Source organism: Mobula hypostoma, chromosome 9 (assembly GCF_963921235.1).
Source record: "Mobula hypostoma chromosome 9, sMobHyp1.1, whole genome shotgun sequence".
NCBI classification, from domain to species: domain Eukaryota; kingdom Metazoa; phylum Chordata; class Chondrichthyes; order Myliobatiformes; family Myliobatidae; genus Mobula; species Mobula hypostoma.
This window is the reverse complement of record NC_086105.1, coordinates 142,656,510-142,676,942: the sequence shown is the minus strand read 5'-3', so window position 1 is coordinate 142,676,942 and position 20,433 is coordinate 142,656,510. Positions and strand designations below refer to the sequence as shown.

At 43.8% G+C, this 20,433-nt stretch overlaps 1 protein-coding gene across 1 annotated transcript in view; it reads left to right on the top strand.

The window, feature by feature from the left end:
• The first annotated feature begins 3,587 nt into the window (after positions 1–3,587).
• The window catches only part of LOC134352123 (Na(+)/H(+) exchange regulatory cofactor NHE-RF2), a 176,037-nt gene continuing 159,191 nt past the window's right edge, over positions 3,588–20,433 (top strand). Inside the window, exons 1-2 of the mRNA XM_063059341.1 lie at positions 3,588–4,173; positions 10,001–10,228. Coding sequence (XP_062915411.1) covers positions 3,964–4,173; positions 10,001–10,228 — 438 coding nt within the window. The 5' untranslated portion in view covers positions 3,588–3,963. The remainder of the gene's footprint in view (positions 4,174–10,000; positions 10,229–20,433) is intronic.

Below are 20,433 nucleotides of genomic sequence, written 5' to 3'. Positions count from 1 at the left end.
TTTCTGTGGTGACTTTCACGTCTACTGGTTTCCCAGACAATAAAGTAATTTTACAAAGAGTAGTTGCTCTTGTCATGTAATAAGGAACCAGAAAATTGCATGGACCATCGGAATGAAGGGACTAGTCAGAGGTATTTTTCCTTCAAACTATATTTTTATTTAGGAGTAACAGGCCCTTCTGGCCCACATGCCTTTGCTGTCCAGTTACACCCATGTGACCAACTAACTTGCATGTGAGAGGAAACAAGAGCACTCGGTGGAAACCCATGCTGTCACAGAGATCTTCCCTTCATTGATGACATTCTCAAAAGGCAGTGTCTCATAAGGGTAGCATCAATCACTATGGAACCTCACCATTCAGGATCTGCCGCCTTCTCATTACTACCATCGGGGAGGAGCTACAGGGAGCCTGGAAATGCACACTCAAAATTTTAAGAACAGGTTCTTCTATTCCTCCGCCATCAGGTTTCTGAATGGTCCATGAACACTACCTCACTATTTTGCTCTTTTTTAGCACTATTTATTTCTGACTGTAGCTTATAATAATTTGTTTATGTATTACACTATACTGCTGTTGCTAAACAACAAATTTCACGGCATACCGTAGGTCAGTGATAAACCTGATTCTGTATATGCAACAAGCTACCAGAGGGGGCGGTAGAATTGAGTACAATTACAAGGTTTAAAGGATAGCTATTTTATTGAGATACAGCCTGGAATAGTCCCTTCCCCCTTTGAGCCATGCCTCCCAGCAACCTTATTTAACCCTCGCCTAATCATGGGACAACTTACGAGGACCAATTAACCTACCAACTGGTACACCTTTGGACTGTGGAAGGAAACCCATGCCGTCACAGAGAGGATGCTTCCTTTGCTGAGAACCGGGGAATCACAGTCACAGAGTTAGAGACAAGCCAATTAAAGTTCAAAGTTAAAAAAAAATAAATGTACTCTCAAAGAATGCATGGTATGGTATAGGCCTCCGTCAGTCAGGGTCGACAATGGATGTTGTGCTCCAGCTGTCTAGAGACGCAGGCCAGGGCAGTACAATATGGAGAGCAAGCTGTTGCCCATGTAACAAGCTCCCCCTCTCCACACATCTGATGATCCCAAAGGAACGGCAGAGGCCGATACAATTTGGCATCAGTGATGTCACAGGAGCTGCCAGTCTACATTGAACCCATCGTAGGGTTGCCTTAAGGACTCCCAGCTCCAAATTTTCCCATTGGGATTTACTCCCAAAGCCTTCCCCATGAGTGGGTATAGCCGCAAGGCGGCGTGGCTTGAAACCAAAGTTTTCCTTCTCCGAGATGAACTTTCAACCATGTCTGATGGGTCCCATTTACCCAAAACGACTGGTTTTAAGGTGCCAGTAACCCATTTTAGTAGCTATGCCACATGTGAAGGCCAGGAGTTGGACTTGGCTGCCAGAGACTATTTGAAGTGCACGTCATTGGGAGCATTTAATAGGTAGTGAGAGCTTATCCCATTACCACCCCTGATACAACTGTTTCAATGAACCAATCAAAGTATGTATATGTCACCATATATTACCTTAAAATTTATTTTCTTTCAGGCATTTACAGGAAAATAAAGAAATACAATGGAATCAATGAAAACTATACACAAACACATAGACTGACAAGCAACCAATGTACAAAAGAAGACAAGTCAGGCAAATAATAAGAAAAGAAAATAAATAATACTGAGATGTAGAGTCCTTCAAAATGAATCCATTGGCTGTGGAGTCAGTTCAGTGTTGAGGTGAGTGATGTTGTCTACGCTGTTCAGGAGCCTGATGGTTGTAGGGTAATAACTGTTCCTGAACCTGGTGGTACGAAGGAGATGAGATAAATTTCTTCATTCCAAGTCTTGGAATTTCTCTAGGCCAGTGGGCTGAGGAGACTTGGGGACTGACTGTACTCAAAACAGTGATCAGTAAATGGGTCCTTGTCCATACATCTCTCCCTGGCACTTATCCCACAAGTTGAAGCAGTGCTATCTGTCCAATTACCTCCTCCCTCACCTTCACTGAGGGCTCCAAACAGTCGTTCCAGGTGAGATCACATTTCACCTGCAAACCTTTTGGGACCGTCCGCTGTACCTGGTGTTCCCAATGCTGCTTCCTCTACATTGGAGAGACCCAAAGTAGATCGAGGGACCGCTTTGTCGAGCACCTTTGCTCCATCCGCAAAAAGCAGGATTTCCCAGTGGCCACCCATTTTAATTCCAATTCCCAGTCCCATTCTGACATGTCAGTCCATGGGCTCCCCTACTGTCGTGATGAGGTCACTCCCAGGTTGGAGGATAACCATTTGGGTAACCTCCAACCTGATGCATAAACATTGATTTCTCTAACTTCCAGTAATTTTTCTCCCTCCACCTTCCCTCTTCTTCCATTCCCTAACCTGGCTCCCTTGTCTCCTCTCCTCTTCCCCTCACTTGCCTTTCACCTCACCTGGTGCCCTTCCTCTTTCCCTTTCTCCCATGGTCCACTATTCTCTCTTTCTTCTCCAGCCCTTTGTCTCTTCTACCTATCACCTCCCTGCTAATTACTTCCTCCCCCACCCACCTGGCTTCACCTATCACCTTCTAGCTTGTACTCCCCCCTCCCCCCACCTTCTTACTCTGTCATCTTCCCCCTTCCTTTCCAATCCTGGTAGGGATCTGGGCTCAAATAGCCAACTGCTCATTCATTTCCACAGATGCTGCCTGACCTGCTGAGTTCCTACAGAATTTTGTGTAAGTTGCCTTGGATTTTCAGCATCTGCAGAATCTCTTGTGTAGGGGATAGGTGAAGCCAGAAGTGGGTGAGGGAGGGGGGATATGAAGTGAGAAGCTGGGAGTCGATAGGTGGAAAACGTGAAGGCCCAAAGAAGAAGGAATCTGATAGGAGAGGAGCGTGGACCAGTGTAGCTCTGGATTTCCAGCATCCGCCAAATTTCTGGGATTTATGAAGTGTTTTCAGCAACACTCACAACACGCTGGAGGAACTCAGCAGGTTGGGCAGCATCCATGGAAAAGATCGGTCGACGTTTCGGGCCAGAACCCTTCGTCAGGACTATCTTGTATTTATGAAGTGTTTTGTTGTGATGCTTTCTAGAACATCAGTTCCTTCACATTTAAACCACCCAAAAGTCAAAGGAAACTAATTATCAGCATATTTGAACTTGATGTGTCACTTTGAGATTCATTTTCTTACTAGAAAATAAATAAATGTAATAGAACTTACAAAAATCTATACATGTATGCATTTTTGTTAAAGATTGACAAATAAAAAGTGTGCACAAAAGACAAACTGTGCAAATGAAAAGAAATACTAAGAACGTGAGTGGTGAAAAGTCCCTGAACTGAAATGTGGAAGGACAGGGCGAGGCTGCTGCAGAAGGAACATTTCGCGGATTCACTTCAGCGATGCACAGACGAGGTGGGCCGAATGGCCTGCTAGCTGACTATAACAAGTTCAGCCGGAAAGTGGGGAATAATTTGGAGTCAGCCGGCGAATCTGATGCATACTCTGGGCGTTCGGTAGGTGGCAGTCAACTAAAAGCCCAGGGGCTTAGTAACAAAACTTGCACCAGAGGCCAGTGTCATTGTTTATAGCGTCGGCCTCAATGCACTCGGTACGTGCGAGTTAGTCTTATAGAACAGATGAACTTACTTACAATCTTTTTTTTTTGAGTATATAGTTGGAAGGAGGACAGAAGACTGGTTTCTGCGGATTGGTTTGATTCTACTTGTCTGGAAGTGGAAGTTTCAAGGAAATTTAAACGAATTGTGCTTCGGTACGACGCCAGCGATGGGAATTTAACTCCGGGTTTTGGTGGGCGCAGTACAGGCGCACAGACTCACCCCCGGCGCCAGTACAGACACAACCAAAGTTTAACTCGTCCGGACGCACGGAGGCAATAATTTGCCCCGAGCGCAATTCGCCAGAGGTAGCGAGAGATCGGAGCCGCGGGGATGGCAAAGGATCACTTGAAACCGCGCCTGTGCCATATGATAAAAGAGGAAAGTGGTTATGGTTTTCACCTGCACGGGGAGAGGGGGAAACCTGGACAGTACATCCGCAAAGTGGAGCCCGGCTCTCCGGCAGAGGCTGCGGGTCTGTCTGCTGGAGACCGGGTCATTGAAGTTAACGGCCACAATGTGGAGAAGGAGCCCCACCACCAGGTAATGCAGCCACGTCTCTTCGGTTGTAAAGTTTGGCGTATTGGATCGGAAAGAGGGGGAGAAAGAGGAGGTGACAGACGATCGATAGAGAAATGGAGGGGTAGGGGAAAAAAACGGAAAGAGGAACAGAAACAGGGAGAGAAGGAGAGGGACCGAAAGTGTAAGCATAATTCTTGAATAATCGATTCCCTCTCTCTGTGAACGCAATACAGCTTAATGCAAATCAGATGTGTGTAAGGCTATCCGTGTCTTCAACCATAGCAGCTATTAACTTTACTGTTGTTCAATAACAACAAGACGTTTGTTTAGGTACAGAGATAGGAAGGGTTTATGGGGCGGAATAGGGGCAAATAAGTCTACAGTTTGATGGGCTTTTAACCTCTTCCTTGCCAGCCCTGATGAAGGGTCTTGCCTGGAGCAACTCTTCAGTCGCCTTCGTGGATGCTGCCTGACCTGCTGAGTTCGTCCAGCGTTTTGTGTGTGGCTCGCTCAAGATTTCCAACATCTGTTGAATCCCTTGTGTCTCAGTTTGGCCTGTTTCCACACTGTATTGCTTAGTAACAGACCTGCATTTCTTTAGCCTCTTTCCCATCCTTTTAGGGATGTACTGGGCGGGCTGTTGCATTGAGGTCAGTGAACTGTCACGGACGGGAATCTAACGGTGATCGGAGGGTCGGTCTATGTTATATATGGTGCTTCATGAAACATTTCATTGAGCGTCTCAGTTCCGTCCACCATAACATGCAAGAGTTTCTGGTGACCACCCATTTCAAATTGACTTCCCATTCCCATGCTGACGTTTGGCCCATGGCCTCCTCTACTGCCATGATGAGGCCACTGTCAGGTTGGAGGAGCAACGCCTTATATTCCACCCGGATAGCCTCCAACCTGATGGCAGTAACATCAATTTCTTCAGCCTCCGGTATTTTCTCTTCCCCCACTCCCTTCTCTCTTCCTTTCCTCATTCTGGTTGCCTTCTCACCTCTCCTCTTCTCCCTGCCTGCCTGCCCAGGAGGGTAACTTCTCTCTGGCTACCCTTCTTCCCTTTCAGTTCACTGTCAAATTGCTTCAGACCTTTATCTTTTCCACCTATCACTTCCCAGTTTCCTACTTCATCCTCCCTCCCCCACTCACACCCACAACTACCTATCTTCCCCCTCACCTGGCTTCACCTGGCCCTTGCCATCTTCCCCCACCTCCTTATACTGGCTTCTGGTCCCTCCCTTTCTATTCTTGATGAAGAGTCTTTGCCTAAAACATTGACACATTGACTTTTTATTCTCTCCTCCCCCTCCCCCCCCCCCCATAGATCCTGCCTGGCTTGCTGAGTTCCTCCTCCAGCATATTTTTTTTCTGTGTGTTGCTCAGGATTTCCAGCATCTTGTGTTTATCAGTAGTGGTTTATTGCAGCAGGGTTTTGAGTACAGGTGTAGGAGGTCTGGTTGCACATCCTGTAGAGTGTTGGTGAGATCCATGTGGAGCAGTTTGGTTTCTGTCCCTAAAGTAAATAGGATCATCCCTCAGCCTCTTTTGCTCCAGGGAAAAATAAGCCCCAGCCTTTCTAGTCTCTCCTTTGAGTTCAAGCCTTCCCAGTCCCAGTAATGTTCTGGCAAAACTTGAGGGAGAATTCATTGCTGATAACAACTTTTGTCTTCAAAATGATCCTTTGTTAACCTAGGAGATTTAACTGAAGAAAATTGCCATTCCGATGTAATCTTATTACTGCCCTTTAAACAGAATGTCAGTATTTTTAAATCTGGATGTGAACCCAGAGTGCAACTTAGAAAGATAAAAGAGAAAGATTAGTAACACTCACAAAATGCTGGAGGAACACAGCAGGCCAGGCAGCGTATATAGATTATGAGAACACTCAGTCCTCGTTTATTGTCATTTAGAAATGCATGCATTAAGAAATGATACAATATTCCTCCTGAGTGATATCATAGAAAAACAGGACAAACCAAAGACTAATACTGACAGAACCGCATAATTATAACATATAGTTATGGCAGTGCAGAGCAATACCATAATTTGATAAAGAGCAGACCATGGGCACAATAAAAAGTCTCAAAGTCCCGATCGACTCCCGAGTCCCTGATAGCAGGCGGCAAAAGGGAGAAACTCCCTGCTATAAACCTCCAGGCACCGACAACTGCCAATGCATTGGAAGCACCCGACCACAGCCGACACTGAGTCCATCCGTCCAAAAACTTCGAGCCTCCGGCCAGCCCCTCCAATACAGCCTCCTGAGCGCCATCCTCTGCCGAGCGCCTTTGACCTCGCCCCAGCCGCCGAAACAAGCAAAGCCGAGGATTCGGAACCTACTCCGGAGATTCTGGACCACACAGTAGCAGCGGCAGCAAAGAGTATATGGAGAAGATGAATGAGTTGACGGCTTGGGCTTAGACCCTTCTGAGTCCTGATGAAGGGTCTCATCCTGAACCTGGGAAACTTCTTCACTCAGAGGGTCATGAAAGTGTGGAACGAGCTGCCAGGACAAGTTCTGCATGCGAGCTCGATTTCCACATTTAAGAGAAGTTTGGTGAGGTACATGGATGGTAGGAGTATGGAGGGCTATGGTCTGGGTGCAAGTGGATGGGAGTAGGCAGTTTAAATGGTCCAGCATGGACTAGATGGGCTGAAAGGCCTGTTTCTGTGCTGTATTTTCCTATGACTCTATGCCTCTAAATCAAATGAAGTATTTTGACTATAAGAATTAAATTCCTCAATAGCAGAAATATACTGCAGTCATATCATGAGTCCCAAATGATCAAGACATCTTTCTCCATACTAAGTTTATCGCAATGCAGTAAGATTTCTCTTGGAATTGATGCAATTTTTGGATTCGTATTGTGAAATGTATTGAAATACTGTGTACTGCAGTAAATCCCTAGGACTGATGTTTTTTAGTACACTTTAGTTTCATTCATGGGACTGTCCAGTTGTCTGAACTTTTAGCCCTGTCATCAGAGCTTTTAACATGCTGTGATTTAGTGTAGAGGTGGTTGAGTAGGTAGGATTCGGAGTGTCTTTATATTCAATCATATTTTCTTAAAACAAAATGTGTTCTTCAATAACATAGTGGGCTGTCTGCTGAAAAGTGTCTTTGGGAGGTTTGGTGAATAGGAACATGAGATGCTTTGTAGTGTGATCCCCATATACAAGGATTCTCTCAAGATATTTTTCAATTCCATTTTATTTAAGCTTTTAACCACAAGAAAGTACGATAGCATAAATGACCTACAGACTGCTTGCTGATGTTAAAAAGGCACTTCTGGGCCCATACGTTCAGTTCATTTATTTATCAAAGTTTCAAAATACATTTATTATCAAAGTATGTATGCACTATACAACCCTGAGATTTGTCTTCCCACAGACAGCCAAGAAACAAAGAAACACCATGGAACCTGTTCAAAGAAAATATCAAATACCCAACGTGCAAAAAAAAGAACAAATTGTGCAACAGCAAAAAAAATAATTGAGTGAATAACAGAAAGAATATTAAATATCAAACTGCAGAGTCCTAGAAACAGTCTAGGAACGTTTAGCTTAGTTCAGTTCAATTTAGCGCTGTGTTGTTCATTGGCTGCAGAGCTGGTCCTCCCTGATGGATATCACACTAAATAATAATAAAAGAGTATCACATGTACATCGCAAAACACAGTAAAATACATACATTAATGACCAGAGCATCCTAAGGAATACCTGCAAGTGCCGCCACACTTTCCAACGCCAACTTAGCATGTGCACAGTTCTTGGCAGAACAACACAGAACATAACAAGCAACAAAACAACATCGAAACAAGCCCAGTTCCTTCCTCCCACCCACCCACATACACTCTTACATAGTTCTCCGGCCCCAGGACCTGCTGTCTTTGGCCTCCAGCTGACTCCCAAAAGGTTAACATACAGGTTGAATCAGTGGTATGGAAGACAAATGCAGTGTTAGGATTCATTTTGAGAGGACTAGAATATAGGAGCAAGGATGTGATGCTGAGGCTTTATAAGACACTGGTCAGACGACAGTTGGTGTACTGTGAGCAGTTTTGGGCCCTATATTTAAAAGATGTGCTGGTATTGGAGAGGTTTTCTGAGGAGGTTTGCCAGAATGATCCCAGGATTGAAAGCGTTAACACATTAGGTGTATTTGATGAATCTGGGTCTGCACTCGCTAGAGTTCAGAAGAATGAGGGGAGATCTCATTGAAAGGCCTTGATGGAGTGGGTATGGAGAGGATGTTGCGTATAGTGGGACAGTCGAGCCTCTGAATAGAGGAGTGCCCATTTACAACAGAGGTGAGGAATTTCTTCAGCCAGAGGGTGGTGAATCTGTAGACGCTGTGGAGGCCAAGACATTCGGTATATTTAAAGCTCTTGATTAGTCAAGGCAAGAAAGGTTGGAGTGGTGGGGTTAGGCAGGTGAATGGGGTTGAGAGGGATAATAAATCAGCCTTGATGGAATGGCAGAGCAAACTCAATAGGCAGAAGTGCCTAATTCTGCTCATATGTCTTATGAAGAGCCTACTGACTGCCTGCCAATGTGAAAAGGACCTTTCTTAACCCATGTGCTCAGATTCAGATTAACTTAATTATCATGTACATTGAAATGCATCGTTTTTGTTAACAACCCACGCAATGTAACAATATGATGGGGGCAGCCTGCAAATGCCATCACACATTCCGTTGCCAGTGTGCTGTAGCTTGCCCACCACGCTCAGCATCGTAACACAGAGGAACAGGAGGAAGAACAACACACACACACACACACACACACACACACACACACACACACACACACCGACGACAGGCTGCTTTTGGCCTCCAGCAGATTCACAGAGACCGCAGGGTTCTGTAGGTTTATAACTAGAAACAGTTAAAATTCTGTTGGTACCAACCTCTGAGTCTAGGTGATACTGTTGGTCAGTGTCACTCTGTGAGAAGAAGCATTGGTTATAGATGCAACAATCCTAGTCTTGGTTCTGTTTAATCTGCTGACTACTCCTCTCCCACTTTGAGAGTCAATAATTCTTCTCCATTAGCCTATTGGAATATTCAGTTCTGGTCTCATTATGGGAATGAGGTGGCTGCTTTAGAGAAGGTGCAGAGGAGATTTACCAGGCTGCTGCCTAGATGAGAGAGCACGTCTAATGATGAAAATTTGAGTGAACTAGGGATTTTTCCTTTGGAGTGAAGGATGATAAAAGGTAATTTGATAGAGATAAACAAGATGATAAAAGGAATAGATTGAATGGATAGCCAGATAAATTTTTCCTGGGGCAGGAATGACTAATACCAGGAGACGTAATTTTAAGATGATTGGAGGAAAGTACAGGGGTGATGTCAGAGGTAGTTTTTATTTTACACAGAGTGGTGAGTGTTTGGAACACTGTACCAGGGGTGATGGTACAGGCAGATATATTAGGGGCATTTAAGAACTCTTTGATAGGCCTATGGATGATTTAAAAAATAGATTACAAATGTAGGAACAAAGGGATAGTTTGACCTCAGAGTAGATTAAAATGTTGGCACAACATCATGGGCCAAAAGGCCTGTACTGTGCTGGAGTGTTCTGTGTTCTGTAACTCAGGAGAATTGGGAAGAGCCAATCACAATGATAACCCACATCTCTGAAATAATTCTGTACATTTACCCAAGAGATTCAACGTCTTCAAAAACTTGTTGTCTCACGTGCTGTGCAGTGATCTCTCAGTAGGACTGCTCCAATTGTCCATTGCAGTCCTGGTGACGATGAATCTTCCAGTTCTAGAACCTTCTGCTGTGCCCTGTCACAGCTAATATTGAGCATTTATTGTATTCACCTTCACCAGGTTGTGCAGCGGATCAAAGCGATGGAGCACGAGACGCGGCTGCTGGTGGTGGACAAGGAGACGGATGAGTATTTGCGCAGTCAGCACCTTGCTGGTACAGGGGGCTACGACCAGAATCTCGCTCCGGAAAACTCCAAGGACAACGGGCAAGTGTGGAAGCAGCAAGGAGTAATAAGCCGCGGAGAGCCCACCAGGTTATCCAACAGGTCCATTGATGGGAACAAGAAGGTAGGGCATTCATTGAAAGATCACTGTGATACTGTCTAATTATGGATTGTGTTTATCTATACCCTTCTTGGCGATGTTGAACCTCTAGTTGGTTTTTGAATGTATTTAAAGAAACTTTTCATTCTTAAATGCTCGTGCTGTAATTGTGTCGCCATATTATGTCAAAACCCAAGGATTAACAAGACAACAAGTGGTATTGTACTGTATTGATGGCATGAATGCTGGGTACAAAGGAGTGCCACGATTGCAACTTGGGGCATTCCAGAGCTTTGAGGTCAATCCCAGCTCCCTCTATAAGAAGTTTGTATGTTCTCCCTGTGACCATTTGGGTTTACAGTGTGCTCTGGTTTTCTTCCGAAATCCAAAGACTTTGTGAGTAGGGTTAATTGGTAATTGTACATTGGCTAGGGTTACATGGGTGAGTTGCTGAGCAATATGGCTCCCTGGGCTAGAAGGGCTGGTCCCACAGTCTAGCCCTTTATAAATAAATTGCAGCTTTCAAAGTGAATGGTTTGCATTGTGTAGTCAAAGTAAAATGGGGCAAGTTTTGTGACTGTGATTTAAGTCGCTGGAGAGACACAGATGCTGGTGTTATAAAGGTCTTTAATCATTACGCCAAGCAGTCATTCTCAAGAAGATGCTCTTGGTAGAGCCTCAGAAACCCAAATGTACATCACTTTTTAAAACCATAAGATCCAATGTTAATTACAGTGACATCATTTATTTCCAATATCTTGGTTTGATAATGCTTCCAATGAATTACATATTGACAGAGGGAGACTTCTTTGAATGTTGCTGGGACAAAGTAATTCATGTCGATGGTCTAAGTGTTTCTGGGGACAGAGACCCCAGATACCCAACATGAATGTTGTTGGGGCTGACTTTGAGTACACAAATATTCCAAGTATTATCATTCCTAGTATTATTTATTGTTTATTACTTTTTAGTTTTATGTATGATTTGTCTTTTGTACATTGGTTGTTTGTCAGTCTTTGTTATTTATACTTTTTCATAAAGTTGATTGTAGCTCTGTATGTTCCTGTAAATGTCTGCAAGAAAATGAATTTCAGGGTTGTATATGGCGACTATATACAACCCTGAGATTTATTATCATATATGTACACATTTATTATCATATATGTACTTTGATAATAAATTTACTTTGAACTTTGACTTGTATACCTGCCCATGCTTGATTTGGTAAATAGGAAAATCAGTCTGGTCTGCAAGCTTCCTTGAGATCAGTCACAATGGTGCAAATCATTTAGCTTTGATGCAGGTCTCTCAATTCTGCCCCTTCACCTGGTGATCGCCACAGGAATTAATCCTGTATGTTAGGGTGGATTCCTTTAAGGGAGAGCAGCTGATGAACAGGGAGCCAGTTTCACCAATGAGATCTGGGTTGAATTGCTCTTTGTCTAGATCCTCCCCTTGACCTTATCGTCACGGGTGACCCGCCCAGGAGCTAAACTAACTTCTGATAACATTGCTCTCGGGATCCGAGCAACTCACAAACCTCGCCACTGTGGCAAGGTGATAGTGCACAGAGAAGGTTAACCTACAAGCTAAGGGTGAAAAGCGAAATGTCTAAAAGGGAATTCCTTCACTCAGAGGGTGGAATGAGCTGCCAGTGGAAATGGTGGACATGGGTTCGATCTCAACATTTAAGACAAGCTTGGATGAGTACATGGAGGAGAGGGGTTTGGAGGTTTACAGTTCAGCTGCAGGTTGGTGGGACTAGGCAGAATAATAATTTGGCATGGACTAGATGGGCCGAAAGACAAGTAATTTCTCCAAATATAGAGCAAGTTGGAGTGAAAAGGGAGAGCATCTATGCATGCACTATAAAATTAAACCTTGCTATTGTAAAATCGATGCTCAGAGTCAATAATCTACCAGCGTACTTCCTTAGTGATATAATGTGAGCTCCTTTCACTGATTTGTAGCTCTTTGGTGACTCAGGTATGTTCAGAACAATAGTGACCTTGAGTTCCAGGTGTCCTGTGTCACAAGTGCAAGAAACTGGTAATTTTGTACAGGTGCACATTCCTTTATCTGAAATTCTGAAATCCAAAAAGCTCCGAAAACCAAAGATTTTTCGCCAACAGCTGACATCACTCAGGTGTGACGTGGCAGCACGAGCAGAAGCCACCAGACATCGGTTGTGGCTCAGTGTTCGTACTGGTTAAACGTGCATTAGCTGTTGGCTGATATTTTGTGTTCACTGTTGACTTTGTGTTTAATTTCACTGTGAAAATGTCAAAAAGAGCTGCAGATAACCCTATGGGTAACAATGAGAAGAAGAGAAGGAATCTTCTCTATCAATAACGCAGAAAGTGGAGTTATTGCAGAAGCTTGATCGTGGTTGTCTGTGCGGAGTCTTACTGAAGAAAATAGTGGCGGAACTACCACTGTATATGATTTAAATAAACAAAGACAGGTTACTGAAGTTTTATAGTGACAGTGACGTTCTACATTTATTCCAATAAGTCATTTACCATGTGTTTGATTCGGTTCGTTTGAAGATGTATATTTTTATGTTTTATTGAATGTTTTCGTTGGAAATAATTTTTTTCCTGTCATTATTCCCTAAACAATACAGTATAACAACTATTTACATAGCATTTACATTGTATTAGGTATTATAAGTAATCTAGAGATGATTTAAAGTACAAGGGAGGATGTGCGTAGGTTTGGTGCGCCGCTGCGTCCTCAAGTCCACCGCATTGAGTCAGGTCAAATGAGGGACTTGAGCATACGTGTTTTTTGGTATGGGGGGTGGGGTCTGAAATCCGAAAAATTCGGAATTCTGAAATGCAACTGGCCCCAAGGATTTCGGATAAGGGATTGTGGACCTGTACCATGTTGACAGCCAGACAAGCCTAGAGAGGAGTGAGGTGTGTGCATGCATGTAGCTGTCTCTTGTACAGATACCATGACATCTACCTTCAGGAACCCAGGTGGGTGTACAACCACTGTTGGTACCATCCATGGCTGTACTGCTTATAATATAGAGGGTGAACTTGAAGATGTCCTTTTCTTATGAATTTTATACTTAAATTGAGGGAAAAAATGGGTGTGTCCCCATGATGGATACATAATTGACGCAAGCTGTTTTACCAGTTTTTCAGTGGACATGGAGAGTTGGTGAGGGATCTGGTATAATAGATGAGAAGCTATGGCAAGGAAGGATAAGTTACAAACCAGACATGACTTATGCAGCCCCTTACTGTTGGTATTGTCCCTTTTGAAAGGAAACATCTACTGTTTTAAGACCATAACACACAGGAGCAGAATTAAGCCATTGAGCCTATCAAATCTACTCCGCCATTAATCATGGCTGATTTATTATCCCTCTCAACCCCATTCTCCTGCCTTCTCCCCTGTATCTTTCGACATCCTTATTAATCAAGAACCTATCAAGTTCTGTTTGAAATGTATCCATTGATTTGGCCTCCAAAGCAGTCCCTGGTAATTAATTCCACAGGTTCACCATCTCCTGGCTATAAAAATTTCTCCTCACATCAGTTCTAAAGGGATGTCCTTGTATCCTGAGTTTGTGCCCTTTGGTCTAAGACTCCCCCCTCCCCCAACTATGTGAAATATCCTCTCCACATGCACTCTGTCTAGGTGTTTCAATATTCAATAGGTTTCAGTGAGACCACCCCCCCCCCCATTGTTCTAAACTCCAGCGAGTACAGACCCAGAGCCATCAAGCGTTCTTCATACTTTAACAAAACACTTTCATTCTTGGAATCATTCTCGTGAACTTCTTCTGGACCCTCTCCAGTGCTAGCACATCCTGTCTTAGATAAGCGGCCATAAGCTGCTGCTTTCCATTTATGAATGTTGGAACTGGTCTTCGTATTTTAATTACATTTTTAGCATGACATACAATGAAGTAAGAATCGCATTCTCTGTCTGGTACATTCACAGGAATGGAATTTAAAGATTCTAATTGCTTTGTCCCTTCAAGTTCCTTCAGCCTTAACCCCACAAAGTCTAGCTCAGTAGAAAAATGGAGGGCTTTGTAGGAGGGGAAGGGTTAGATTGAACTTGGAATAGGTTAGAAGATTGGCAGACTATCGTGGGCTGAGTGGCCAGTTCTGTCCTGTAATATTCTATGTTCAATCACCCTGGAAGTTAATTGCATTAATTGTTAATTTTCATCTGCCCAAGGACCAATATCTACATTCAATTCTACATTCTTCACCAATTCTACATTCTACCTTCCTTCGTTAAGATAGACCCAACATTTTGGGCTTCCACTCTTTCCTAGAACTCCCTGATCTTTTACGTAAAAACATGGATGTAAAGGGCTATAGATCATGTACAGGCAGGAGGGTTTTAGTTTAGTTTGGCATCATGTCTGGCAGAGATATTATGGGCCAAAGGTCCTGCTGCCGTGTTGTACTGTACTACATTCTATGTAACTGGCTCTCTACCGTGGATGGCACAGGGGCATTGTGGTTAGTATGGCACTATTACAGCTTTGGGCGCCAGAGACCAAGAGTTCAATCCAGGCGCCCTCTATGAGGAGTCTATACATCCTCCCCGTGGAATGCACGGGTTCTCCCCGGGTGCTGCGGTTTCCTCCCACAGTCCAAAGACATACCGGGTAAGTTAATTGATCATTGTAAGTTGCCCTGTGGGGGCGGGGAGGGCGTGGCTCAAAGGCACTACTCTGCGCTGTATCACTAACTAAAGGGTTAACTGTTTCTACTTGCACAGCTCTGAACATTTTCAGCTATTTTATTAAGATTTTGAAGTGTCGGCTGTGCTTTTCCCTCCATGTTCATTCTTTAACCAAGTTATTGAAGGTAAAGATTAGCTTTATTAGTCACATATACACCGAAACATTAATTGAAAAGCATTGCTTAGCGTCAGCGGCTGAAACAGCCCGCAAGTGTCACCTTGCTTTCGGCACAGACACAGAATATTCACAACTCCCTAAGCCTAACCGTCTGTCTTCGGAATGTGGGAGGAAACCGGAGCACCCAGAGGAAAGCCAAGTGATCATGGGGAGAACATACAAACTCCTTACAGAGCACGCCAGGAATCGAACCTCAGTCTGCGATTACTGATGCTGTGGAGATTGCGCTAACCGGCACCAGCAAGCATCTGTTCTAAAATTAGTCAGTTCAGGGTGTCATCCACTGTCCTGGGATATTTTGCGGCATTAAAGGTGTCAAATAAATATCAGTTTAAACATTCACAGTGTGCAAATCTCAAGGTTTTTCTTCTTCTTCAACCCATTGGCCCTACTGAGGCATAGGCTGCCAGCGGCAGATCACCAGAGTCCTCTGTCCTGGGCTGATAGCTCATGATAAAATGGCGGAGCGGACTCGATGGGCTGAATGGCCGACTTCGGCTCCTTTGTCTTATGGTCTTATGATAGAAGGCTTCCGCTTTCACCACACGACTACACGCATTTTCTAGGTGAAGATCCTTTCTTTCCCTGTGGGATGAGATCTTTGGAGCTTCTGTCGGCATTTCTGTAGCTGTGGGTTTTTACAGGATGAGGTTGCTAGCCCATGCCCAACCCTCTTCCTTTCACAGCCGGGCTTGGGACTGTGCATGGCGGAATTAATTCTCAAGGTTATTTCTATTTTATTTTTCTTTGCATAGACGTATGGTAAGCATCAGTGTTGCTAATCATTCTGGCAGTATCTTCAGGACGTTGCAAATCTGGGACTGAAGGCTTTTTTTGTGGAATTTTGAATTTTAGTTGGAGCAGGCCCAGAGGAAATTTACACTTTCCAAGTTTCCAGTACTGTGTGTTTTGATCCATTTGTGTTCGTATTGTGTTCCATAAGCTGATTATTGTTAAAGAATGTTGTCACATGGTCTCTGAGCTTCTGAAACACATTTACAAAAGAGAGAGAGAGAACCGAGTCATGTTATCATTAACACCGAGGATTTTTGCATTGTAGATCTTTAATCTTGTATAATTGCAACATAATGGCTTTTAAACATCCAGAAAAGAATCTAGCTGGCTTCTTCGCTTGGTAATTTTAATAGTTTTTCTGCATTTATTCATTGTTCTGCTGTGCACCATTTATGTTGTAAAGGTCGGCATGGTAGCGTAGTGGTTAGAACGATGCTTTACGGTACCAGCGACCCAGGTTCAATCCCTCCGCTGCCTGTAAGGAGTTTGTATGTTCTCCCCATGACCGTGTGGATTTCCTCCAGGTGCTCGGTTCCCTCCCACAGATGTACCGGTTGGTAGGTTAATTGGTCATTGTAAATTGTCCCATGATTATGCAAGGGTTAAATCGGTGGTTGCCTGGTGGCACGGCTAGAAGAGTGCTACATCTCAATACAATAAAAAGGACAAACTGTTGGAGAAACACAGTAGGTCAGGCAGCATTTGTGTAGGGAAATGGACAGTTAAAGTTTTGTCCCTCTCCACAGATACTGCCTGACCTGCTGAGTTCTTCCTGTACTTTGTGTGTGTGTGTGTGTGTGTGTGTGTGTGTGTGTGTGTGTGTGTGTGTTGCTCAAGCTTTCCAGCATGTGCAGAATCCCAGTGTTTAAAAGCATTTTCTTGTAAGAGTGCATCTGAGTTTGAACTCACCATGGCTTTCAATGAGCGAATTCATGAAATTGTTCATTTATATAAACCAGGAGTTCCCAGCCTGGAGGATCTTGGATCTCTCAGTTAATGGTCCGTGACATAGAAAAGGTTGGGAGCCCCTGACATAAGCATTTTGTAAGTAGAAAAGATGGATGAGGTAGTAAATTGAATTCAACATCGTCTTTGTGGGAGAAGCCAGAGAGTGGTAGTGGAGGGTTGCCCCTCTGACTGGAGGCCTTTGACTAGTGGAGTGCTGCATGGTTCACTGTTCTTTGCCATCTGTATTAATGATTTGGATGATAATGCAGTAAACTGTATCAGCAAACATGTGGATGAGACCAAGATTGGTAGTGGAAGGGGGAGTTCATAGTGGACAAGAAGAAAGGCTATCAAAGCTTCCAGCGAGATATGGACGAACTGGAAAAATGGGCTAAAAAATGGCGGGTGGAATTTAATGCAGGCACGTGTAAGGTGATGCACTTTGGGAAGGTACACTTACTTTATACTTTATACTTTATTGTTGCCAAACAGTTGATACCAGAACGTACAATCATCACAGTGATATTTGATTCTGCGCTTCCCGCTCCCTGGATTACAAATCGATAGTAAATATTAAAAATTTAAATTATAAATCATAAATAGAAAATAGAAAAATGGAAAGTAAGGTAGTGCAAAAAAACTGAGAGGCAGGTCAGGATATTTGGAGGGTACGGCCCAGAACTGGTTCAGGATCCGTTCAGCAGTCTTATCACAGATGGAAAGAAGCTGTTCCCAAATCTGGCCATACAAGTCTTCAAGCTCCTGTGCCTTCTCCCAGAGGGAAGAGGGACAAAAAGCGTGTTGGCTGGCTGGGTCGTGTCCTTGATTATCCTAGCAGCACTGCTCCGACAGTGTGCGGTGTAAAGTGAGTCCAAGGACGGAAGATTGGTTTGTGTGATGTGCTGCGCTGTGTTCACGATCTTCTGCAGCTTCTTTCAGTCCTGGACAGGACAACTTCCATACCAGGTTGTGATGCACCCTAGAAGAGTGCTTCCTACAGTGCATCTGTAAAAATTAGTGAGGGTCTTAGGGGACAGGCCAAATTTCTTTAGTTTTCTCAGGAAGTAAAGGTGCTGGTGGGCCTTCTTGGCAGTGGACTCTGCTTGGTTGGACCAAATCAGGTCATTTGTGATATTGACCCCGAGGAACACCAGGGTTGGATATAGGACACAGAAGAGTGGGGTAGAACAGAGGGATCTGGGATCTCCTTCAAAGTGGCATCACAGATAGATAAGGTCATAAAGAGAAATTTTGGCATATTGGCTTTCATAGATTAGAGTACTGAGTATGGGAGCTGGGATGTTATTTGTTATTGTGTAAGACATTGGTGAGGCCAAGTTTGGGGAGAGATCACCAAGATTGAAAAAATACAGGGAAAATTTCTAAAGATGTTACCGCGACTTGAGGACCTGAGTTATAGGGAAAGATTGAATAGATTAGGACTGTTTCCCCTGGAGTGTAGGAAAATGTGAGATTTGATAGAGGCAGACAATGTTATGAGGGGTGTAGATGGAATAAATGTAAGCAGGCTTTTTCCGCTGAGGTCGGGTGAATGGGAGTGGTGGTTGCAGGTTTGATTGCAACATTGGAGGGAGTTGGATTGGAGGGGTGTGGAGGGCTATGGCCCAGGTCCAGATGGGACTCGGCAGAATAATAGCTTGGCACTTTCTAGATGGGCCATAGGGCCTGCTTTTGTGCTCGAGTGCTCTATGACTCTCAGTCAGTTGTGGAGTGCAAAGTTAAGATGATGAAATTATTGAAATAATGTTTAATTTTCACAACCCCACCTGGTTTACTAACATCCTACGGGGAAGGAAGTCCGTTGTCCTTGCCCAGTCTGGTCTCTGTGTGGCATGAGTGTTGGCTCCTCGCTGTCTTCTCAGCCCAGTGATCATGAGGGAGGGGCGGTAAGTTTTCAACAATGCCGCTGATGACAGCATCCTGTGAGAGAACCCTTTTAAAAAGAATTTATTTAAAGCAGTCGCTATACTTCGGCATCCTCCCATGGCAAAGGAGTACTTTGGGGTGAACAGCATTGTCGAAATGCGCGTCCTTTCGGTAAGTCATTTCTTTTAATTTGTTAATGTTTTGTTGAGTCCAACAACGTTCTCCTGTACTAACTAGTGTTTGGGTTCTTGAAGAGTGAAGAATTCCCTGCTCTTATGTCTCATGGTACAACTTGGATGAGATTGGAACAAGCTGGGGATTAGCTTGCCTCTCAACTACTCAACTGAATTATTTGACTTGCTGTCTATCACTTTCAAAGTTCAAAGTAAATTTATTATCATAGTACATATATAACACCATATGCAACCTTAAGATTCGTTTTCTTGTGGGCAGACTGAATAAATCCAATAAACATAATAGATTTTATGGAAGGACCACATCAACAGGTCGGACAACCACTGAGCAAAAAAACCGTGAAGGGAAATTAGATGCTGTAGATAAAGTGAGGGTAATTCAAAAGAGGTATATTTGGAAGTATTATATGTAACCTGCAGAACGTCACCGTGGTTCACTGGTGCCGTGCAATGATCAAATGTATTGTTATGTCAAAGCATAATCATTTCAGTCTCCCCCATGCAGCTTGTCCATGATGTAACGTGAAGGACCACTGTGATTTTGATTCTATAGAGACTAGTTAAGTGCGCTACTTTTTCAGGCACGTTTCCTTATCTGTGGCATTGATCCAACAAACGCAAGCAAATTTGCAGATGCTGGAAGTCCAAGCAACACACACGAAATGCTGGAGGAACTGAGCAGGCCAGGCAGCATCAATGGAAGAGAGTAAACAGTCGATGTTTCGGGCTGAGACCCTTCATTGATGATGGGTCACGACTGTTTACTCTTTTCCACAGATGCTGCCTGGCCTGCTCAGTTCCTCCAGCATTTTGTGTGAGTTGCTCACACCCAACAATTTGTTTTCCACCTCAATATAATTTTCCAATTCTCCCTCATTCTCCAATAATGACCCCAGCTATTGTGGATCTAATCAAGTAGCTCTGTGGTGTGTGATTCTCCCTGAAACACTGAGCCATCCATATGGAACTAGAATCCTTTTTGTATTTTTGTATGTTGATGTGTGTTGACCGTGGTGAAACTGCTCTTGATGAGTTAATTGTTTGCAATGTTACTGTAGAATTCCAAACTAGCGTTTGCTGTTTGAAATGAAAGCTGGGTAGCCTCCAACCTGATGGCAATATCGATTTCTCCTTATGGTAAAAAAATCCCTCCCCCCCTCCCCTCTTCTTTCATTCCCCAGTCTGGCCTCTTATCTCCTCATCCTCCTTCCCTTTCTCATTCTCCTCTCCTATCAGATTCCTTCCTCTCCATCCCTTTATCTCACCTACCCATCTGGTTTCACCTATCACCTTCTAGCTATCCTCCTTTCCCTTCCCGCACCTTTTTATTCTGCCATCTTTCGCCGTCCTTTCCAGTTCTGAAGAAGGGTCTTAGCTCGAAACGTCGACTGTTTATTCACTTCCAGAGGTACGGCCTCACCTGCTGAGCTCCTCCAGCATTTTGAGTGTATTGCACTAGATTTCCAGCATCTGCAGAATTTCTCATGTTTATCATTTCCTGATTATGG